The sequence below is a fragment of the Chenopodium quinoa genome, unplaced genomic scaffold (assembly GCF_001683475.1).
Source record: "Chenopodium quinoa cultivar QQ74 unplaced genomic scaffold, ASM168347v1, whole genome shotgun sequence".
In the NCBI taxonomy this organism is placed as follows: domain Eukaryota; kingdom Viridiplantae; phylum Streptophyta; class Magnoliopsida; order Caryophyllales; family Amaranthaceae; genus Chenopodium; species Chenopodium quinoa.
The window spans coordinates 3,589,856-3,614,943 of record NW_018745413.1 but is presented as its reverse complement, the minus strand read 5'-3'; the positions used below and the strand labels follow the sequence as shown (position 1 = coordinate 3,614,943).

The following is a 25,088-nucleotide window of genomic DNA, read 5'->3' as shown; positions in this document are numbered from 1 at the left end:
TACAATTTTCTATTAACAAGCCGTGCATTGCACGGGTTAGAAGGCTAGTTGAAAGTTAAATGGTTACCCGTAGGAAATGGAGTGATTAAAACACCTCTTAATCCAAAACAATAGGTAAAACAATGGTTAATTGAATCTATGACCACTACTCAAAAAGAAAAAAAAAAAAGGGTTTTTCTACATAGTTAGCCTGTGGTATTTACTTTTCCAAGCTGTGTCCTTTTTTCAAACTTCCATGTTGTAATCTTAAAGTACATTAAGGGCATGTTCACATTTACTGAACTAAGATGAATTGAACTGAACTGAACTGGACTGATTGGAGCTGAATTGAACTGAACTGAACTTTATGAGAGAAGGAAATTAGGAACTGAACTGAACTGAACTGAACTAATTGGAGCTGGACTGAACTGAACTGAAATGAAATTAAGCTTAAGTGAACAGACCCTAAGTGGTTACGTTGTAACCTTGGCGTTAACCTTCTGTTAGATATTGTTGTTAGTGGGGCCCACTTTACACATATTAAATTTTTTTTGTCTTGATTTGCGTACTACAAAAATGTTTTGTTAGAGATTTTAGGGGTCATTTTAACCCTCAAGACTCCAAATTGAGCTCAGATTCGGAAAAAAAATTACGTAGAAATCCTATTTTGTGAATCTGAATTTCCGCAGTTAAAATTAGAATTTACAAAACGTGTCTTTTACGTTTTTTTTTGTCAAATCCGAGCACAATTGGACACTTGAGGATCAAAATGACCCCTAAAACATTTAACGGGATATTTTTTAGCACGTAAAATCGAGAAAAAAATATGAAAAAGTGCAAATTGGGACCCACTAACGGTGACCGTTAACGGTAGGATAATGCCAGATTGCCAGCAAGGTTACAACGTAATCACTTAATATACCTTGAGGTTACAATGTGGAAGTTTGAAAAGGGAGGGGCACAACTTGAAAAAGAGAATACCACAAGGTTACTATGTCATGACAAAAAATAGTTGCACACAAATTAATACATTTTTTTATACTTAAAATGAGTAAGTTACATAATATTTTTGCCAATTTTTAGTTCAATTCGGATCCCTAGGAGCTAAAAAATTGATTTGTATGGCAAGATGTTTTACTTTTGGGCTGCAAATTGCAATTATTTTTTTAAATGACTACAATTTGCAATTTTTTTCTTTTTAAATAGCTGCAATTTGCAAAATACAAACTTTAAATGGTTGCCATTCACAAATTTCCTAACAGATAAGGAAAACCAAGAACATACACAACCTAAACCAAAGGACTATAGATAGACCTGCCAATTTTTGACCCGACCTATTTTTGTGGGTCTTGAACAAAGTTTTTTGACCCGTAACACGATTTTACCCAAACCCGTTTAACCCATGAACTTGCGTGTCAAACCCGACCCGAACTCGACCCATTGATCCGATTTTATGGTTTTTTTTGTTAATAAATACATTTATTTGAAAATTAATATTAGTTTATTGATTAAGTTTGATTGTTTTTCTACCATCCGACATTCATTATTTCATCACTTTTGCTCTCATTTATCTATATCATTCAACTCTTGCTCAAATCCACACCAATCACCTCCTACACCAATTATCGACCCACGCTAATTGCATCCATATAACTCACATCACAATCATACTATCGATCGATTCACAGGTCCACTGATATTATGTCATTATGTCAAGAGATATTATAGTCCACATATATAATTATGTTGGTTTCTTCCTTAAATATTGGGATGTATAAAAGTTTTATTTTAAAGTTTATTATCATTTTTTATTAGTTAGAATTTGATGTGCTTCGATGAAATGTTGACAATTTAAATTATGTAGTATATATTGGCTTAAAAAATGTGGTGAAAATGTTCGATAAAAAAATTGGAAAAAAAAAAGCAAATTAAGCTTGAAAAATCAGAAAAATTTTAAAATAAGTCAAAAAGAAAAATTAAATAAAAAGTTGTCGAAACTCGTTGGGTTGACCCGAACCCAAAAATTTGGGTTAGAGTTGAGCATTCCTCGCGCAAATTATAAGGTGGACCATAGTCCACCTTACTCTATGTGGTCCACCATTAGATTAACGCCACGTGTTTGCTAGTTGTAGTTTTCTTCTTTCAAATTCTCAATGTTCTTCTTCTGCTATTTAATTTCACTGATCTTCCCTCTTTCAATTATTTCCTAATTTCTCAATTCCCTCTCTTCAATTCTCTTTTTCTTCTTTTTTTTAATCATCATCCATAATTTCTCTCTCCTTGATTTTCCCTCTCCTTAATTTTTCTCCATTGCTGATTCCTCAGTTTCCTTATTGAATTTGTTCATCACTGCTGTTCATCGCCAACCTCGACACTGTAAGTTAGATTTCTTATTTTATTTGATAATTATCACTAATTAGGTTTTTTGTTGTTGATGCTAGTTATTGATTTTTCAATTTGTTATTGATTTTTGAGTGATGATTTGAATTGATCGTATAATTTTTAGGTTTAATTAGTTTTAATTTCATATTATTCAATTGATTAATTGATGAATTGATCAAATGTTTGATTAATTTTAATTAAGTTGCTGAAATTAGTGATGAGATTTTGATTACAACTGCAGAATTCGTTTAATATGATTCTAAACATTCGGTTCATATGATTACTTAGTGAAGAATTTATGTGATCAATTTCAAAGATATTCATATATATTATTCAATTGATTAATTTGATATTTAATGTTAATTAAGCTACTGAAAGTGTGTATTGAATTTGATTCTTGATTATAATTGCTTTTTTTTTTTGAATGATTTTCAGTTTCATTTATTATTTAATTGGTGAATTGATGTTTTAATTTGCATTTTATGATCGAATATAATTTTTTTATATCATGTTTTTGTACATTTTGTTCATATAATTCGAGTAACGCACTTTTTATTGTATATATTATCAAAATTGTTATTAGCAGTATCATATTATGAACATTGTTTCTATTTTTATGAACATTTAGGTTACTTTAATGAACCTTTCCGTTTTACATAAATCTCTGAGTATGTATATATGCTTTTTAGAAAATAATTTGTAAACGTAATTATGAACATTTTTTTTCCTGTATTTGAGCTTTGTTGTTTTATTTTTGAACTCCAGTAATGGTTATTATGAATTGTGTTTGTTTATTGCAGTTATAACATATGAATTTGTTTGTAAGGAAAGTCCAAAGGCCGAGCAACATTCTGAGCAGTATTTTGACGTGCATAAGTTTTTGAAGGATGTTCAGTAGTTTGTGGTTGGGGTTCAGAAATTTTTGTAGGGGGTTCAGATATTTTTGTAGGGTATTCAATGGCTTGTGGTTGGGGTTCAGAAGTTTTTATACGGGGTTCAGAGGTTTTTGTAGGGTGTTCAGTGGTTTGTGATTGGGATTCAGAAGTTTTTGTAGAGGGTTCAGAGGTTTTTATAGGGTGTTTAGTGGTTTGTGGTTGGGGTTGAAAAGTTTTTATAGGGTGTTCAGTGGTTTGTAGTTGTAGTTCAGAATTTTTTGTAGGGTGTTTAGTGGTTTGAGGTTAGGGTTCAGAAGTTGTAGGGTATTCAGTGGTTTGTGGTTGGGGCTCAAAAATTTTTGTAGGGGGTTTAGAGGTTTTTGTAGGGTGTTTAGTGGTTTGTGGTTGGAGTTCAAAAGTTTTTGTAGATTGTTCAGTTGTTTGTGGTTGAGGTTCAGAAGTTTTTGTAGGGGGTTCATAGGTTTTGGTAAGGTGTTCAGCGGTTTGTGGTTAGAGTTCAAAGGTTTTTGAAGGTGGTTAAAATGTTTTTGAAGGGTGTTCTGTGGTTTGTAATTGGGGTTCAGAAATTTTTCTAGGGGGTTCAGAGGTTTTTTAGGTTGGTTCAGTGTTTTCTAGTGGCTTATCAGAAAATTCTGGGAGTTTATCATAAATTTATTGGGGCTTTTAGGGGATATTCAAAAGTTTCTTTAAGGTGTTCAGTAGTTCGTCTATAAATAAATATTAAACAACAAAAGAGGAAATACACAATATCCAAATAAATCATTATTCATACCAAATAGTATATATGAACACAAATTATTGCTTCATACATCACATATATATGGACATAAAAGACAACTTATATGAACATCAAACAGGAAATATATGAATAAAAATATGAGGGATATGGAACGATTAACATCAGATTTGCTAATTTTATTGCACAATCCACCAAAATTGGTTAAAAAGATAAAAAAAAAGAAGCAAATTTTCATTTTTTAACAAAATACAGGATGCTTTATATTAAAGTGGATAGAGAAAGTAGAGTTTTTCCCATTTTTTGTTGAAAATTTTAGAGCTTCTAGTAATTTAGAGGTAAAAAAAAAAAAGAGAATCAAAATTGTTAATGAGGAAAACAAAAAATAATATCCAAAAAAAAAAAAAATGGAGAGATTAAAATCGAAAATGGTTGTTTATAGTTTTAATTTAGATTTTCAAATAATAAAGAGAATATCAAAATTTAATGGTGAAAAATAAAATAAAAAAGGCTGGGCTTCTTTCTATTGGGCGCGGGCTTCTGTTGGGCGCAAATACTTTTGGGCTGGCAGCAGATTGGGCCTGGTGCACCTATTTGGTGCATGTAATACACTAATACCAATTGCATTCCTCGATTTGTAACTCGACTAAAAATAATCCATGACCCGAGGTAACCCAACTCGAACCCTACCCATTCGACAGGTCTACCTATAAATAATACTTCATCTGTTCTTTTTTACTTGACCTGTTTCTTTTATCACGCTTGCCAATGCAAAACTTTAACGATCAACAACTTAAATTCTCCATAAGTAAAAATTATAAAAGTTATATATTATGATAGTACTTATTGAGATGAATTCAAAAATATCATATATGAATATATTTTTCCTTACATATTATTCACAAAAGACGGTCAAAGAAGGGGTGATGAATAGTGTAAAAGTCAAAGAGGGTCAAGTAATAAAGAACAGAGGAAGTAGGTCATACGTAATAGCAGAGATTAAAACAAGAGCATCAAAAAGAGAAAACTAAACCAGAAGAGGTAAGCACGAAAAGGGGATTAAACACCTAGGAGTTGTTTGGTTGACATTCTAAAATGGGGGAATTGAAAATTTATGGGAATTGAGAAAATGAGGAGTTGTTTGGTTGACATAAAGAAAGCAAAAATGGGGGAAGTGGGAATTCACGGGAATTTCAACATCCCACAAAACATGGGAACTAAATTACCTAGCCCCCCCTAGGTAAACCAAAATTCATGGGAATTCTAATTTCCCTTATTGCCAACCAAACACATTTAAGAAATTCCTAAAAATTTCATTAAGGAATTAACTTCCCATGAAGTATAAATTCCTATGGGAAATAAATTCCCACATCAACCAATAAACACCCTAGAAAAGTTGAGCGCTGGTAACCAAAACACTTCGGAAACATAACAAAGAGCAGCAAAGGAAAGGGAACTGAACACTTATAAACGGAGCTCAGCTACAGTGCCAACGAGTGACAACTCCGTTCGATCTCCTACATCAGCCATACTTTGAAAGAAACAGGTAAATTTGATCTCACTTTTATTTTATTTTTTTTAATTTTTGTAAACCCCAGATACTATACATATGAAATTAAATTAAAAATTGTATCTGATGATCAATCAACTAACAACTACATTTGGTCTGATTTGGATATTCTAAATCTCTAGGTTGGATTTTTATTTTTATTTTCTTTGCTACATTACTTTTGTATTTTAATTATTATTTTTTTTAATAATTATTATTGCAAATTCAAACCCTTCTCAATCCGCATAATTATTTGTTATTTTATTTCTTATTGACTTCTAATCCGCATAATTCAAACCCTTCTCAATCGTAATGGTCTGTTACGTCAAGGTAATATATAAATAATTGGCCTCATAATAAAACTTTCCATCAATCTGTAGACGGAAAAGGAGGAGCTAGCTATGGATTCTACAGGCATAATACCATATAAAAAACGGATATTTCATCAAATGCCACTGACAAATTTAAAAATTCATCAAATGCCATTGCACTTTTCAGAATTCACCAAATGCCACTCACAAATAGTAAAATGTCACATCGTGCCATTAATGAGGCCTGGACGTTAACAGTCCGTTAATGGGATTCCTAATTCACCAAATGCCACTGAATATTTTCTAATTTCACCAAATGCCATTACTTATTAAAGTTATTACACAATATACCTCTAAAGTAACGGCTATTTTTTTTAACAATTTTGAATTATTGATGGGGCAAAATAGCCATTGCACACACATTCTTGTATAAATGTAAGCCTTTAAAAAACTTTTAAATTCTGTTTTGAAATTAGGTGTATTGATGAAGTGAAAAACATGTAATTGAGATGAAATTGAATAAAGTGTTTACTTGAACATGTCTTCCATATATTTCTTCCTGTTTCAATCATGTTCATCCAAAAAATTAAGGCCACTGTTGCCAATGTATTTGTCTAAAGTTTACACAATATTTCCCAAAAAAATACCATCACAACACAACACACATTGGAATTATATTGTTCAACAACTAGACTACATTAACCTAGGTTGCTGTGCAGTGAAAAGTGTAGGGGTTTGGAGCTCAAGCAGCTTTCTTTGCTCTCTTCTTGGACCTTGAAGTGCTTGCTTCAGCTTCTGCATTGTTGTTGGTTGCTGCAGTTGTTGCTTCAGCTGCTGCAATCTTTTTCTTTGCAGCACATGTCAACATGTTGTGCCCCAACTCCTTGCATAGGCTGCACTTAATTGTGCTATGCCTCTTCCCTTTTCTTGCTTCACTTGCACCTCTTCTTCTCTGCTTCTTCTTAGGTCTGCCTGCAGATCGTTTCACTGGGGGTGGTAGTATGTCAGGCAGGTTGAAAGAAGGCCACTGGGTTTGGTCAGGCATTGGGTGCATATGCTCAGCATAAGTGCTTTTGTATGCCCTCCCTTTGAAATAAGGTGACACAAAATCTACAGCCTGCAGCCTTTGGTGGTAAATCACCCTAAGCACATGCTTACAGGGGATCCTTAAAAGTTGCCACTTTCCACAACCACAAGTTCCAGCCCCAAGTTTAATGGGAAAGTGCACATGTTGATCCCTCACCTCAAACTCATCACCCCCACATGGTGTAGCATAGCAAAACCTAGACTCATCCGATCTTGTTTGCAAGATCTTAGTAGCATACTCAGTGAGCTCTCCATCTCCCATTGATGTTGCTTTATCAAACCTTGGAGCCATCCTACTAATGCACCATTGCCTAATAGCTGCAAAATAGAAATCAATATAGAAATTACAGTAAAGAAAGGTAGAAATTGCATTTAGAAACTGACTTAACAGCAGAGCAAATTCAATTTTAAACCTTCAAGTAGCTTTATCACAGGTAGATCTCTGTATGGCTTGGTGCAAGATTTGAATGATTCCACAAAATTTGTTGTGTTATGGTCACAACAAATTGCTGGCTCAAACTGATGCCTTGACCAAACCTCAGTGGTGCTGTTCAAGTAATGAACAACCTTTGGATTGTAGGCATGAATCTTCTCCATTGCTTTGTTGAAGACATATGGATTGTAAGCATCAGCAGCAACCCAAAAGAGCTTGTTAAAAGCTGTTCCACTAAAACCATTTGTTTTGCAGTTGCTGTACAAGTGTTGACAGCATATTCTTCTACTGGCTTTGGGGAATGTCTCCATAATTGCTGCATCAACTCCCTGCATAGGAATGTAACTAGTCAGAAGGGAGAACTTTGCCCTTTGGAAAAAAAAATCACAGCAAATTGAGAGTTACCTTCATCCTGTCAGAGATAAGAGTACAATTATCTCTGTTGCATCCCTCTTTCTGAAAAAGGCACTTCAAATTCCTCATAAAATAACCCCAAGTCTCAACACTCTCTGTGCTTACTATGCCATAAGCAAACACAAAGATCTCATTGTTCCCATCAATTTCAACTGCTGTTAGCAGAATCCCCTTATAATAACCACTTACATGGGCCCCATCAATGCCAATGATAGGCCTACACCCTCTCAAAAAGCCTCTAACTTGGGAAGCAAAGGAGAAGAAGCATGCCTTGAACCTAGGTTGGACATTTGCAGATAATTGTGTCCATGTCACTAGTGCATAACTTCCTGGATTGGTCTCTTTCACCATCTTAGCATATCTTGGAAGGAGACTGTATGCCTCTCCAAAGCCACCATGAATCATCTCCTTGGAAACTGCTTTCACCTTGTAAAACAACCTTTTTTTCACATGAATTCTGTACCTTTCCATACAGATTCTTTGCAAAGACTCTACTAGAATGTCTGGATTGGCTTGAATATGTGACTGCAGATGTCTGCAAAGCCAATCACAGCTAACAACAGGGTTTACCTCAAGCCTGCCACAGGTTGCATGCTCCCCTGTCAATGTCTTGATTGCCCAACTAACTTTGTCAGGCATTGTTGAAGCATGAATTCTCCAGTTGTAGCCATCAATAGCACATCTTGCTATAAACCTTTGAGGGTCACTCTTTTCAACAAAGACTCCAAACCCTTCTTGTACACAAAAATCCTTAAAAACTTCAGTGAATGACTATTTGTCTGGAAAAATCAACCATGGCTCTAGTTTAATGCTACCAAATTCACAGTGTCTCCAAACCTTGCCATTCTTGTATGTTTTATCCATTGCTTGGCTCCCATCAAGATAATCTTCAAATTGTTTGTCTAGGATGTCATCATACAAGAATTCATATTGTTCCTCTTCTTCTATGAAGTCCCCAAGATCATCAGCATCATCAAAGTCTTCACTACCAGATTCTATGTAATCTGAGTCCTCACTGTCATCATCATCAGATCTATCATCCTCACTACTGTCAACCCTAGCTGGATCCCTCCTAATTCTTTCAGATCTCCTTAAACTGACCCTCTCATAGCTTCCCCCAGCAACCCCTTTCCCACTCTTCTTTTTTGTTCTGAACCCTAGTGGTCTTGACCTTCCCACCTTTTTGGATTTCTGAGGTGGTGGAGGTGGTGGAGGTTCAGATGTTTCTGCTTCAGGTTCAACTGCTACTTCAGTGATTGAGGTGGTGGGGTTGTTCTTGGTTCAGGTGAAAGTGGTGGTTCAGGTGTTGGGGTTGTTTGTGGTTGAGGGGAGAGTTGGGTTCTTCCAATTGACCTTTTTTTGGGTGTTGTTTTTTTCCTTTTTTGAGGAGTCCTTTTTTTGCTTGCACTTGAAGATTTGGGTTGGTTCATAGGAGAAGTTTGTTGAGGGTGTTTAGGTGGAGTGGAAGGCTGTGTACTCTGTTCAGGCTCAGGCTCAGGCTGAGATGCCCCTGGGAATACCTCATCAGCTCCTGGAGTGTCAAACACTCTAACATACTCCATATCACCACCATCAACATTAGCAACAGGCACCTCAACTGCAACTTTAAAAGGTTGCTGTTCCTCCAACTCTCTCTCAGCCTTGGCCTTTTCCTCCTCCAATCTAGCTTTATCAGCCATGGCCTTAACCCTTCTTTGCCAATTAGCCTCAGCATCCTTAAACACCTGCCTAGGACTTTGCTCTTCCTCCAAGAATATTTCTACTGTCTCCTTCCCTTGAAACCACTCCCACATTTTAAGCATGTCCCTATCCTCAGCTAACTCCAACTTCCTATTAGTTCTAGGTGGCAATACAAACAAAGTGAAGCATTTGGGAAGAATCACATTTTGTTTCACAGAATCCTCAAACATAAACTCATACAAGTCCATTAGACTTGTTCTGTCAGTATCATCAACCAACACATCAAAGCCCTGATCTCTGTAATGGACATCAAGCCACACTCTACTCATCCTATCATCAACAAATTACACATAACATCAACACACATCATTCAAATTCACAACCATATACCAACACATCAGTCATATCACAAAACAACATACCAACATAACATTGACCAAATTGAATTTCAAGCACTTCACAAACCCAAAATTCATATCAATGCAAAATCAATACCCACAAATAACCATCTTTAACATGAATTTTAACAATAAATCACACAGGTCAAGTCAAATAAGCGCATAAAACTGATCATTTCATAAAACCCTAACCCTAACTCATTTTTCGATAAAAAATTCAGAATCAAAGCGCGAAATGAAGATCGAAAGGGAAAATAATACCTTGATTGCTATTTCCAGCACCCCGAAAAAAATTTGAACTCAACTATTTTCCTTGTTGTACCCCGAGTACAATTCACCGACTTTCAAGTTCGCCCAAGTTCAACAAACGATAAAGCGTCAATGTAGTTGCGTCTGTCGTTCAGGTGTTCGAAGAAAGCTTCTTCCTTGATTATGGTTTGAAGGTCTGAGTGTTGCTGAAAGGTCGAAGAACAGGGGAAGGTTTGAGAAGAACAACGAGGGAATTTTTTTTATTTTTTTTTTATCTAAATTTTAGAAGTCAGAGAGTCAATGCACTTTAGGGCGCCATAAAAGACAATAAGGGCATAGAGGTCATTTCGTGATAACGGACTGTTAACGTCCAGGCCTCATTAATGGCACGATGTGACATGTTACTATTTGTGAGTGGCATTTGGTGAATTCTGAAAAGTGCAATGGCATTTGTTGAATTTTTAAATTTGTCAGTGGCATTTGATGAAATATCCGTATAAAAAACAGAGAATTGCATCAGCAACAACAACAATTACTAGTAGTACAGCAATTGAGGATCTGAAAGATGATGAAATTGTTGAGATTTTGGTTAGACTTCCATTAGAATGTGTCTTCCGTTGTAAGTGCATCTCCAAGCGATGACTGGACGACGCCAAAACTTGCCTTTACGTGATAATCTTATAATATATCAGGTTTATCTTGAGCATGAATGTATATCAGATCATTATGGTCATCTACCAATGCCCCTCGTATTTTATCCACCCAACATTAGTGATCAATATCCAATTTCTGATCCAACCGGTAAATTCTTTGATTTCACTTTCCGTTTCTTTCCGTTAAATTGGGAAGATCGTTTCACCAGCTTTGGAGTAGTGAGGAATTCCCGTGGCTTATTATTATGCAAGGGAGAATTGATCAAGTCGCGTACATAATCTCCACAGTCATCCCACCCTCAAAGTGAATACTACGTATGCAATCCGCTTACAAAGCAATGGTTGAGAATTCCTGTGTCGGATCATCGAAGGAGTTTTAGAGTTGGCTATGTTGGGTTCACTTGCTATGCCTTGGACACTCGCCTTCCTCATAAGGTTGAGTTTGTTGTGTTGGAGGTTGAGATTAAAAGGTGGAAAAAAGATGAGTTTTTCTACACTCGTGTTTTTTCCTCATTGACTGGCTGTTGGAGCGTATATTGTGTAGCTTGCCCGCCAGGTCCAAGTTGGCCATTGAGAGAATCGACGGGGATGTATGGTACTGATTATGATACTTATTTATATGATTATGGTACAATTGTAGTCTACAAAGGGATGTTCCATTGGAATGGTGGTTCATATAGCATATGATCCACTAAATGAACCCTACAAGTGTAGTTCAATTCCCACCCCTGAAGAATTACCATATAATGGTACTCGTGTTGAGCTAAGTGAAGGGCATATCGGAATGGCTTCCTACAGTTTGAAGAACTCGAGCAATCCAAGAGGGACATATTCAGTTTATGAACTTACAGACTATGACATTGGCAAGTGGGATTTGAAGTTTCTTGTAAAAAAACCCATTTTAAATATGCTTGTTAGCTTCTCCAGCCAAACCAACGGAGAGATCATTTTTATGAAATGATTCAGCTGCGGTAGAAGAAGAAAGTTTGTGCTCTATAATATGAAGAGTCAGTCAGTTGTTGGTGATTTTGACATACCTGAACACCCCACATTGCCTCATCTCTCTTTTTCAGCTGACTCTTTTCTGATGACTGCTTGGCCGACTGTAATTCCTCAACTTCCACATAATTTATAACTATTCATCACAAAAGAGTCAGTAATCTTGCTCATCATAATTTTGTGCTATATGCTATGTAATTATTGATCACATGTATTTTTTATTAGGAATTAAGCTCTTCAATTTGGTAGTGCGTTTCTCTTATATGGTTATGAGGATTTTTTTAATAATTTTGCTATTTGCTTTCTTAAATATTGAGATTTCATAATAGATTATCCCTAGCTCACAACTGTTGCACACCTTCTCATTTTGTTCCCAACTTTCCTTAACTCACTTTATACCTTACTATTGTATTCTTTTTTTATTTTAAAATAATTGAATCGGGAAGATCTAGTATCGTTTTTATGATGAATGAAACTTGATATGGTATTGGTGTTTATGAAATATTGAGAGTGATATACATATATATATATATATATATATATATATATAGGATGATCAGCCACACTGGGACTGAGACACGGCCCGGACTCCCACGGGGGGCAGCAGTGGGGAATCTTGGACAATGGGCGAAAGCCCGATCCAGCAATATCGCGTGAGTGCGTTCCTCCTACTTTCCAGTTGCCAGGGCGGGTAAGGTTCGGTTGCGAGCTTATATATATATATGGGGCATCACTTATGAATTAAAGAACACTAGATGGAATTTGTTTGTTTGAGGCCTCTGTTTGCTTGGCTACTCATCTTCCCCCTCTTTTACTTATGATGTCATATGGCTGTTTCACACTTATACTATATCAGCTGTTCATATATGATGTCATATACTTGTTCTTAGAATTTTGTGTCGGTCTCTTGTGCATAAACTGGTATGTCCACGTAGTATAGAAATTAGCCCTTGGTATGGATGGTGATTTAAAGTGTTATAGAACGATAGTTGAATGAAATTTTTATGTACATCGCTTTTCCACAGTTTCTAGTATTGCAATATTGCTGCAGTCTTTAGTCTATTGTACAACTTTTTCTCTATCTGCACTAAAAGGGAAAGTCAAACATTCTCCTAGGGTTCAGGGAAATAATATAGAGACAATCCTTTCTTTTTTTACAAATGATGAGCCTTTAGACATATTAAAAGTGTTCTTCATATCTTGTTTCTCCCTTAACTCATGATGCCTTGCAATTCAAAGAACAGTTGGATCCTCAAATTCTTGCATTTTGTTACATACACAAGCCAAAGGGATGATCTTTCCTGGTTGCATACCCAAGTCCCACTTCAAACAGCCGGAACCCCTAAAAGAAGATATTAATTTTCCTTCAATATTGCATTGCACTGAATCCAACTGGATTATCTAGTTAATTATGTAACATTGGACGTGGATTAGTTGAGTTGTCTAGGTTAGGTCTCTAGTGAATAAAGACACTTTGAGTTTAGTACGAAGTATATGTTTTTTTTCCCTTGGTGTATTTCCCGTGGGGTTGTCATTTCTGCTTAGATCATTATATTAATTACATTTACAAGTCATTCATACATACGAAGAACTCAACTGGTAAATTTTGTCCTGCTCTTTATGCATATAAATTGGGCTTCTATATATTGGTTTACTATTCTTCCTAAAAGGGTGATAGATGGAGAGATTGCAACTTTCGAACTCAACCGGTAAATTTTGTCCTGCTTTTTATTTTATATATGTAGGAATTTTCCATGGTTTGGAAACACAGTTTGTTTTAGGTCATCTCCAGTTGCTTGGGACATGGTTATACAAGTAAGAAACAGGGAGATTTAGGCATTCATGACATCTACCTTTCGAACATTGCTGCAAGTGGTAAGCATATCTATAATATTGCCTAAAAGCAAGACAACTTATGAATGAAATGGGCTGATCACATCCATGCAATATAAAAAAACAAGGATGGGAAGTTAGTTTATATTTGAATCGTGTGCTTCCCCATAAATCCTCCTTTTTTGGCCTCACAAAGTACCTGATTCACCAACTCTTGGCACTTCCAAGCAAGTCTACATCTCTTCTCTTGCTCTTCTCAAGATGTTTAAACATGGTAATTCCAATTTTCCCTCATTTGTGAGTTCATGTTTTTGATTGATGCAATTTGGTAACACGTATTATATATTTTTTGGGGGAAATTTGCAGGAAAAGAAAGAGTTCCAATGAAGGTGATGGGGTTGATGTCTGGGGAGTTTGTGGATGAGTACGCTGTCATGGTTGATGTTTTCTCTATGCTGCAAAGTGGGACTGGTGTTAGTGTTTGAAGTTGTTGACCATGTTTTTCAGACTAAGATCTTTGATATGCTCAAGCAAACTAGAAGGTATTGTGATTTCTTGTGCTTTTTGTTTGTTATAAACTGTTACGGATGCAATGAAGTTTGCGATTTGAGTACAAAAGAAGTTGGCTATGTTAGGGTTTTTCGTCAGAGTTGTGTGATTTTTTTTGTAGATTTTGGTGGAGAATTTGTTGGATGTATGCTTCTTTGATTTCACATGAAGTGGTGAACACCTGTATTTGAAGGAGTGTTATCTTTTAGGTCATCAAAGTTGGGGACTTTATCAATGCAATTGAATGTGAGTGTAATAGGAGATAGATTTAGTGGTATAAGCATAATTGTTTGAAACTGTGTGTTTGATTAACTCAGGAGCCACTCTTGATTTTATCTTGTGTGCCATAATAGGTGAAGTAGATTCTATTGCCATGTTCTTGGAAATTAAATAGCATCGCAGCAGGAAGTTCTAGAATAATAGTATTCATATTAAAAATTCATCTCAACTTAATGAGACTAGCTTTGTTTTAAGCTTATATTTCAATTAAAACTGTTGTATGGAAGAACATTTGGGATGTAATCTTTTATTGAAAGTATGAGTTTTTCTGTAGGAAGCTTTGATATGCCTCAGAACATTGTTGCAATTCCCGTCTTTTTGATTAATTATATTCAGTAACCAACAACTATTTTCATCTTTAGCATAGCTGATCCTGAAGCTTGGACTTTTCAGCTCAACCTTCTAGTTGTAACCGCTGCAGAAGCTACAAGAGCGGCTTTGTATGTCATGATCTCTGTGAAGATGATCTCATACTTTTCGCTTGCGGAGATGAATATGTTCTCACAAGGTGTCTTAGCTCATTGAAGAAGGTACTCTTTAATTTGCAATATCTTGGAAAGAACAAAAGATTTGATGCTATAGGACTTACTGGCTTTTTAGCCAAGTTTTAAAATTCTGAATTTTGGGAAAAGGTAAAAGGAAAAAGAAGGGAAGATAAAGAGGAGGGAAAGGACGGAAAAAGGAAAGAGAAGAGGAACTGAAGCTGCATTTTCCTTCCAAATCTCTACGATTTTGGAGGGAAATTCGATATCTTCCTCTTCCTGCCCATCCTTTACCAAATCCTTTATCGAAACATGGGATTATTGTTCCTATTCCTTTCCCTTCCTGCCCATTCTTCAATTTTCTTTTCTTTTTTTTTATAAAAAAAAAGTATTAGGGAAATGATGATGTCTATTTTAGATCTGTGTGCTAATAAATTCAGTTATATTATGAACAGTCATAATTTGGAATAATTGCTTGGAATAATTGGGGATTAGTTGGGGTGAGGATTGAGATGGTAGTGAGGAAGAAGGTATAACAAAGGCATTATTTGTGACTCTTGCAGGGGTAAATTTATTTATTTATTTATTTTTTTTTTTGGGGGAAAGAGTTGCTGGGGTAATTTATTTGACCTTTTATAGGGAGAAAGGGAGCTTGGTGGCTGGGTCAAATTGTGGTATCAGATTACTTATCCCAGAATTGTTCAGGCTTTACAATCAGATTTCTATTTGCGTATTTTAACCTAAATTGCTAAAATTAGCTCTTATATAAGTTTGCAAGATTGAGCAAACTAAGAGTGAGGGGTGTTAGAATTTTTCTTGATTTGGTTAATTTATATTGTAAGAACATTGTACATCTATCTTTAGATTCTTCTGAGTCTTGTTAGTTTTACTTTGATTTGAATTATGATTGTATGTGATTTTAAATGCCTTTTGGCAAGCCATTGTTATACGGGGCCAAAAAAAACAGCATATAAGTTCTGAGAGTTCTGGATATAATCTGGAGGCAGCATGCTGCTATACAAAAAGGTTATCATTTGCATATATATGTTGTTTCACTTGAAGTTCTGGTCGCTCGATTTTTGCTTTCTAACAATGAATTTTCCCCCTTTTCTCTGCAGGGGTTGTTTGCTTGTTGTCAGCCGTTCTTCCATAGTTATCCAACAAACTTTGTTGATGTTGGAGGTGGTGTTTTTAGGTTGGATGATGTATGATATTCTATTACATCCTGTCAAACGAAGAGGACAGACAATATAACACAGCAGTTTTTTTTTAGAAAAGTTGTGAATTTACTTGTGTAGATGGATGTATTATAGCTAATTTTTAGCAAGTCTTTTAGCTGTTACTGTTACTTTGAGTTGAGTTCACAAATGGAGCAAGTCTTTTTGTTATTTTCACAAACCTTTTTCTTTGTTGCAGGCTTTCCTTGAAGATTATTAAATAAATAATGATGAATGTCAAAAGAATACTAGTTATAAGATTGTTCAAATAAGCCAAATAAAAGGAAGGAAAGCATTATGGAAAAGGCTTGTGAACTTGCCTGGCGCGATTTATTGAAGATCAGGCCGTTGCAGATGCTAATGCTGCTGCTGTTTCCGCTTCTGCCTGAGGGTATCTGGTTGCAGTAGTAAAATTTTTTACTTTCTGAAGGTGGTAGCGTTGATATAACAGGATGATTTACTATGTTTAAAACTGTATGCCTTACTTTGGAGTTGTATTGAGATTTTACCCCACTGTTGTTGATCTGGTTCAATTGTCAACATGCTAACCTTAATTTGTCTGAGAATCGTGGAAGGTTGAGTGAGCACCTCACCATCTCCATTCTACATATCCCTATTGCTTGGCCTTCCAGCTCTACTTGGTTGGAATTCTGAGGCAGCAGCCTCACATTATACAAAGTGCACGAAAAGGAAATGGAATGTAAACAAATAAAGAGAATGGGTATTATAAAGTGTCACCATCATCTGTTGTTTGACATGCACTAGGAGGCTGGGAGAGGTAACAATTGAAAGTTACTGGTTACCCCTAGGAAATGGAGTGAATTACAATCTCTTAATCCAAAACAATAGGCAGTGAAAATGGTTAATTGATTCTATGACCACTACTAAAAAAACGAATACCAAACATGCCTTATTGCTAGTCTTCTTGTGGTAAATAAAATTTTGCATCAGTAGAATATAACAACATTTAGTTAAAATTAAAACTCAAGTTTGACTCTGCGGTAAAAAACCTCGGAAACATGGGAAGACAAGCATATGTAACCAGTAATATCGATACATTATTATTTATTTAACAGTAGGGAAGTTAAACATTCACACTACTTATTGTACATTTTTCACATTCTTATGTTGACCATGCTTTAGAGGCCGGCAAACTCCAAAAGTGAGATCAGGGCATTCTGCTGTCGTTTAGGCCCTGTCATGAAGTAAGATTTCTGCTGTTTCTGAAACATCTCTTCTACCTCTCTTGCTGGCATATTGAAAGATAACTCCATCGCCTCTTCATCTAATTGATTTATTATATTGTCCTGCCCTGCTCGAATAAAATACAAGTATAACATTAAACACACATGAACCTACATCATTCTTATCAATTAGGTTATAACCAGTTTACCTGCAAGGAAGTTTCTTTGGTTGTCTTGGGCATTAATACCAAACCCAATGGTTCTAAGGCTCTCATTCTCTGATGCAACTAAAGCAAGAGGGTGGCCAGCAGGAACAACGAATACATCGCCCTTAGACAAGGGGGATCTGACTTTCTCATACCTCTGGCTGCTACCTTGTTTCTTATTACTTTCATTATCTGAGTGAGGGCGTGCAATTTCAAAATATCCACTCCCTTCCTCCACTAGCACAATGAATGTTGTTCGAGAATTATAGTGTCGTGCCATCATTGATCCCTAGTAAATCAAATAAGCTTAGAGTTAGCTCATTATTATTTGAGTAATAAACATCAACAACATCAATCTGCAAGTACATATATTTTTACCTGTTTGATGTCACAATAAGCAACCGAGACATCAAGATCTTCGAGTAGTTGATAATCATTTGGAGTAACTTCATAGAACTCCCCATGTTCATTGGACATTTGTGGACGTCCATCTAACAAACTGAATGGGCCTTTGGATGCTCCAAATTGTCGTCTAGGCATCCCATGAGCCAACGCTCTCACTTGCTCTTGACTGGCTTTGACGATTGTACCTTTCTTATGTTGTTTTAACAGCTGCCCAAGCTGGTCCCTTGGTATCTAGCCACAAAGTTGAACCATTAAAGTTTTAATTTAGGTAAAAAATAAAATAAAAATAGATGATACTTAATGGTAAAGAACAAACATTCATAGCGGCTTGGAGGATTTCTGTACTGAAGCTGTTGAAGAACGATTTGGACTCTTCACCACCGATACCAAAAAATTGCTGCATTTAAAGGATTTATTTATTAATTACATACCTCACCATATATTCGAATAAATCTAAATGTAGCAGCGATACAAAACACGTTTACTATGTACCTGATAACGACCAGGAGTATTAACAGGGCGTAACAGCTCAGCTATTTGCAGCTTCTCAGATTTATGTGTACTAGTTAAGTACGCTGTGGTGCCTGCAGGAATCATCAGCACATCCCCATGTTCAAGATTAAAGGTCTCGCGGTTCTTTTGCTTCAAAAATGTCACAGTGGCCTTTCCTATAATTTCAGCCAAATCAATAAGCATGTAAAAGTTTAGACAGGAATTACAAAATAAATCAGCCATAGATTATAAAATTTTGTTGCAAGGAAATTAATTAAGTATATACCTTTAATGATGAATAGAACCGAGTCAGCATCCCAATGGTGAGGAAGCATGAAAGTGTTGGGATTCGCCTCGTAGAAGCCAACCCTGAATTTGTCAATGCCGAGGAGGAGGTCTGACTTCTCTGAGAATCTTTGGAGTACCTTCATGTGTCCTTCTCCAGTTGCATAGCAAGACTCAAAGCTCTGAGAGTCAAAGTAGTAAGGGTTATCACTCCCTTTGGCTTTTTTGTTATTGTTGCTGTGGTTGTCGAGGCTATTTAATCCTTTTCGATGGCCTCGTTCACCCTCTCGACGCTTGTGCCCTCCCCTACGTTGATCGAATTTTTCTTCACAACGCAATTTGCATTGCCTTTGTCGTGGAAACCCTTCCTGCCTGTCCTCACACTTTTTCAGACAATGTGTGTAATCATGTTCTCGTGGGTGCCTATCCATCCATGAGTTCAAGCAAATTAAACATAGTCTTTGCAATCCTTTGTACAAGCAAAATACGAGATTATATAATCTATATAAGCGGGGCTGGATCAACAACCTGATGTTTATTAGATGTCAATTATGCAAAGCACATTATTCATATAAAATCAAAGAAACAGAGAACAATGACATAAGTCTTTCATTGATATAAACCTTTCATTATTTGGATAGTTTTCATTATGCCGAAGATTAGAGGTTATAAAATCCATTGCAGTAACACTCACATGAATTTTTTCACCATCAGTGTTTGTAAAGAGTTAGCAACATAATCATCGAGTTGGGTATGACAATTATTCAGTATGAAAAAAGGTAATACACACTTTTAAAATCTTGTAAGTTAAAAGGTACTCAAGTTTTGAGATAGCAAAGCATGTAAATGCAACTTTGTAACATTAAAAAAAAAAAAAAAAAAAAAAAAAAAAAACTAATCAATAAAAATAACACATACATACGAAAATGTATTTCATGCATGGCTTTAATGATTAGCTACTGTGAGGTGTGATTAAATTGGCATGCTACATTAAATTTTCAAATTATACCATTTTCAGGTTACAGTATGCTCCAATAGTGCTCCATTTTGACGGGCAAACTTCCCAATTCATTACTTTGACCAATTACAAGTGTAGATATATATATATATATATATATATATATATATATATATATATATATATATATATATATATAAAGTAAGAGAAAATGAAAAGATAAAAGAAAACAAAGTATACTATTTCCAAAATAGATCAAAATACATACTTTAATCATTTTTAAATACTAGGGCAGCACACGCCTCACGCGATAGCTAGCCGCCTAGCCATATCCTAAATTCTTCTGATTTAGCATTACATCCAAATTTAGGTATTAACAGTAATATTGTGAGAAAATATGTAAGCAAATATGTTTAGGGATACCACTTATCCACACACTATTTAAAAAAAAACATTTAAAAGAGTATAATTAATGAGGGTATAATTATCATTAATGAGGTTAAAAGAGTAAATAAATATTTTTGAGGGTATAATTGTCCAAATACTATTGATTAAAAAAAATTGTACATATTAATGAAGGTGTGTATATAAATACACATTTTAAAGGGCACAATTGGTAGCACACTATTCATAAGAGTACTCTTGTACACTTTTTATAAAGTACTCGTATGGATTTGTTCCACATTGTTGTACACTAATTAAATGTTGTACCTTTTGAGATATGTGAATACTAGTGTGTGTCCAGTGCTCTGGATTACTAGTTTGTACATTGTACTTTTTTTAATTTGATAATTATGTTCAACAGTTTTATAGCTAGTGTATGATCTAGACGTTGTCTCAAATGTTACGGTTTTTTTTTTACCTTATGTATTTATTTTCTAATCTTGTAAAATAAATAAATTAAATAACCTCTAATTTGAAAGGAATATATAATGTTAATTACGTGAAATTTAAAACACTAATAAAAATTGATTGAGATGGTAAGTGCGTGTATATTTGTTGGTTAGAGATTGCGGTTTCGAATCATAATTTATTTATTTTGTAAAATGAAGTTGCAAGGAAAGCTTATTATCGCATATACTTTGAATAGTGATTGACATAGTGACATGGTGTTATATATGTTGGAGAGTGCCATGTGGCACCATTCCTTTAACAGGAACGCCTTATAGTATGTATAGCTAGTATAGATATATTCAAAGATACGAAAGATCAAAATTGTAAAATCAAAATAAATCAAAAAATTAAATGTTCCAAAACACGTACTTCGTTGTAACCATTGTTAAATGTATCAATTAATGTTCTCAAAGTAAGCATAGACAAATTTGTAATGTCAAACATGAATAACTTTTAGAGAGAAGCTAGTGCGTAGCCCTGCCTAGGTTACTATTTTTGTAGTTTTGCAACTGCTCCTTGTGTGTTTCAATGCTTTTGTATAGTATTTTTTTAGTATGCAAAATCGCAAAATTGATAATTGGCCTTAATGGTTAAAAGATGATCTTTAATTTCTTCTAAGAGGTCCAGTGATGTTTTGACTTTTTTGTCCAAAAAAAAAGTTGAAACAACATGGAGTACATAATAAGAAGTTGAATGTATGATATGACGTAATAGAAAGTCTACATCGCATATAAATGTTCTTTACAAATTCTTATACGTGGCTAGCCATATGGTGTGACCACTTCACAGAATCACATATAAGACAATTAATTAAGTAAAATAGGGGTAACGGTGATGAGAAAATGGAGTTACCATAACGTATGTAGGTTACTTAAATGAGAAAAAAGTGTTACTCTTCTAAATATGTGGAATTATTCTTTTATTTTTTTTAAAACAAAAGAATAGGGGTTACTTTGGGGTTACTTTTATAGACAATATAGGATTGCTCTTATAAAAAAAATGAAGTTACTAGCTCATACATATAAATAATAAAGATTACTCTTACAAACCAATGTGGCCACACCATGTGGCTAGCCACATATAAGACTTACCAATGTTCTTAATTATGTTTTCTTTTTTTAATTAGACTAGTATAATATATATATATATATATATATATATATATATGTATATATATATATATGTATATATATATATATGTATATATATATATATGTATATATATATATGTATATATATATATATGTATATATATATGTATATTTAGAAAATAACACCACAAAAAAACACAAATTTTGATACTAACACCACCAAACAAAAACTTTTATTATAGCCGCCTACTCCACCGCTTACCCCTTCCCCCTCCCCGAAAACCACCCCAAGCCCTTCAAACCACTGCAAAGCCACCGCAAAGACCAACCTAGCGCTGTCCACTGCGAAAACCCCCCTTTCCTCCACCCTTGAAACGACCAAATCGGCCATGGAAATTGACCCTTTTTGAGTTTTCATGGTCGATTTCGACCGTTTGAGGGTGAAGGGTTCCCTTCGTCGTCGGTTTCCATGATCAATTTCGGTGGTTTTCAATTGTTAGTTTTCAGCTTCCATGGGTTATAGCACCAATTTTGCGGTGGTGGTTGGGGCTGGTGTGTTTCAGGGACGACTTGCGATCGGGCGTTGGAGATTCTGGTGGTGGGGATGGGATGAGGATTGGGGTCACTGCTGGTGGTTGTCAGGATTGCCGGTGGTGGTGGTTAGGCCGGCTAGGATTATTGACACATGTACGTGGTGGGTCCCACTAACGGATTTCATCCAAAAATCCGTTAAATGGTGGTGAAATCAAATTTGTGAGTTCTTTGTGGTGTTATAATAAAAAATTTTGTTTTTTGTTTTAGTGGTGTTATAATCAAATTTTGTGTTTTTTGTGGTGTTATTTTCTAAAAAAATCTTTATTTTATCCTTGTTTTTTTTATGGAACACATTTTTTTTTTAATTTTCCCGATACATATGTATAATTATCAATATTTTTTTGGATTGTATAAGTACCAATAAATAAAAAGTATAAAATTAAAATATGTTATATGAATATTATGAACTGAAACGAATTTAATAGTACTTAATGTAGAGAAACATTTCTTTAACAAAAAACCACCATCACTAGACATGTATAGCTAGTATTCTCCCCATGTCCAATAAGTGTATCAATTTGAATTTTATTTACTATTAAAATATCAACTTTGACTTATTTTTAAACTATTATACAAAGGATACTCCTTCCGTATTTTAGTAAGTGTTAAACTTACTAAAGTCGGCTTGTTTTAATGTGTTACACTTCATTTTTTTTTGCAAAAAGGTACCTTTAAATATTATATCTCTCTTCTCTCATGGTTCCCACCCAAAGATACTACTACTTATTTTTTTTTATTAAAAATTTCGTCTCACATTCATTACTTTTCAGTAAAGTATCAACCCACTCACTTTCTTTTACAATTTTTTAATACTCAAACTACCCTACTCACCTCTTATTTTATTTAAGTCAATTAAATTGCCCAAAACTGTACACTTATTAAAACACGGAGGAAGTAAATGTTATTATAATATGCTTGATCAGTAGGTATGTATATAAATATATGTCCATAGTATCAACTTTTATTTAATTTTGCTAATAGATAATTAAATATGATATTGGTCAGAGTTACACATTGAGAAGTTAGTGTGTAAGCTAAACTGATAAATACTTATTCGGTTACTCTTTCTGTCTCATAATATAGTTCATGTTTTCCTATTTTGGAGATTCAAATTATTGTTCCTGTTTTTATTCTGGATAGTAGGTAAAGACCATTATACTCTTACTTTTTTGACTTTATTTATTATACTTCTTAATTTAACCTTAAATTTCCTTGTACTTTTTTCCACTTTCTCTCCCTAACTTTTGTCTATAATTATACTTTTAAATTTTATTAATGTATTTCATTCACTTTCTCCTCCTTCTTAAATATCGAGATAAAACACAAACATGAATTATATTATAAGACGGAGGGAGTATATGGTGAATACATTCCTCGGTATGTAATACTGTAAACATAGAAGTGTTTCTAAATGGGAGGAATTTAAATTCTAGTAAATCAAAAGCAAGAAAAATAAAAATGATGGAATTGTTCATACCGTTCATGATCTCCTTTCCCTCCATGGCGATCATGCTCCGGCTCTCGTTCCGGACGTTCATCCTCCGGTTCTCTTTCCCGTTCCCTTTCCCTTTCTCTCTTCAAAGCAGCCTCATAATCATCATGACACCTCGTTTGGCATTGCCACTGCTTCTTACCCGACCCACGAGCACGACACTCTTCTTGACATCGTTCATACTCCCTTTCTACATCTCTTTCATTTGCCGTAATTCCGGCATTTCCTTCTATCTCCACCCTATCCTGCTGGCATCTTTGCCTGCATAGGTGCTCTTCGAAATACGGCTCTTGCCGTTTGCACTGCTGCTCGCACCGCCTCACGGCTCTCGTCGGGTCCCGGCTTAGCTCGTCGGAGGCCTTTGAGACGGAAGCGAATGCAAGTAGGACTGAAAAAGCAAGTAAAATTGCTAATGAAATGTTAGTTTGCAGCTTCATCTTAGCGGCTCTATGATAGTTTAGCGTTTAGTTTTTGATGGGTTTTTTTTTTCACAGAGAAAAGTACTTTTTATAGAATGAAATTGAAGAAATGAGATAAGACTTAATACAAGATAGTCTTCAGATTTGTGGATATGTTTCCTGTTATTGTAAATTTGACGTATAGTGGCAATTTAACTAGCATTTTCATAGGAAGCTAAGCATGCATGATGACGGGTGTGTCTAAGAATTGAAGAGTTTATGCCACGTTATGAACATGCTATATACGTTTGGGTGCTTGTCATGTTTTTTTTTTCCTTTATGTATCTTAATGTGGGAGGCCAATTGACTGAATTAGTAAAAAAAAATAAAAAATACTATTTTCGTTACATGTTATGTGCAACGAATTGACATAAAACACAGAGGGAAAATTTCTAATCGTTGCACATAACTTATAGGAGGTAGTAAAAAAACTTAGCGACAATTTGGTAAAAAAAAAAATCTTTTCATCGACAATAAGTTTCCAATCCCTTGTTAAGGACATTAAAATTGAAAGTTAAAATAAAATTTGTAATTTCAGATTTAGTACAATAAAACATATAAAATTAATTGGATAGTTTAAATAGGAAAATAAATTAAAAATAAACACAAAAACTAATAATTTTAAGGAGTTCGTCGGAAAATAATAAAATGAAATGTCGCTCGAGGTTTTTTTTTTTAATTTTTTTTTAATTTTATTTACTAAATTGTGTCCGTAATTAATCAAAACCATCTATTGGAATAATAGGCTTGTTCGAAGGACACTACTCCTTCAATCTCCCACTTGTCCTTCCAAACAAGTGTGCGTTTTGTGCGTTGCTCTTTCCTATATCAATTAATGCTTCTTCTTGAACTATAAGGAAAGATTAGTCGTCATCCTTATTGCGCTCAAGAGTGTTTCTCGAAT

At 34.8% G+C, this 25,088-nt stretch overlaps 1 protein-coding gene and 1 long non-coding RNA gene across 2 annotated transcripts; one reads left to right on the top strand and one right to left on the bottom strand.

Annotated features, from left to right (window-relative positions):
- Positions 1–5,384: 5,384 nt before the first annotated feature.
- LOC110713361 lies at positions 5,385–16,749 on the top strand. Its single transcript, XR_002509882.1, has 4 exons — positions 5,385–5,539; positions 13,511–13,872; positions 13,965–14,140; positions 14,789–16,749. It is a non-coding gene; the product is annotated as an uncharacterized LOC110713361 (long non-coding RNA).
- A 410-nt stretch (positions 16,750–17,159) lies between these two features.
- LOC110713451 (vicilin-like antimicrobial peptides 2-3) lies at positions 17,160–24,330 on the bottom strand. Its single transcript, XM_021891897.1, has 7 exons — positions 23,712–24,330; positions 18,699–19,120; positions 18,413–18,588; positions 18,237–18,317; positions 17,894–18,151; positions 17,519–17,804; positions 17,160–17,437 (listed from the first exon to the last, which is right to left on the bottom strand). Exons 1-7 carry the CDS (start codon positions 24,161–24,163, stop codon positions 17,265–17,267), a joined length of 1,848 nt encoding a protein of 615 aa, XP_021747589.1. The 5' UTR covers positions 24,164–24,330; the 3' UTR covers positions 17,160–17,264.
- Positions 24,331–25,088: the final 758 nt, after the last annotated feature.

Coding starts and splice junctions, on each gene's coding strand:
- LOC110713451 (XM_021891897.1), bottom strand. CDS start 24,163: ATGAAGCTGCAAACTAACATTTCATTAGCAATTTTACTTGCTTTTTCA. Junction 17,805..17,893: donor CTTATTGTGACATCAAACAG/GTAAAAATATAT, acceptor TTGATTTACTAG/GGATCAATGATGGCACGACA. Junction 17,438..17,518: donor CCAAAGAAACTTCCTTGCAG/GTAAACTGGTTA, acceptor TTATTCGAGCAG/GGCAGGACAATATAATAAAT.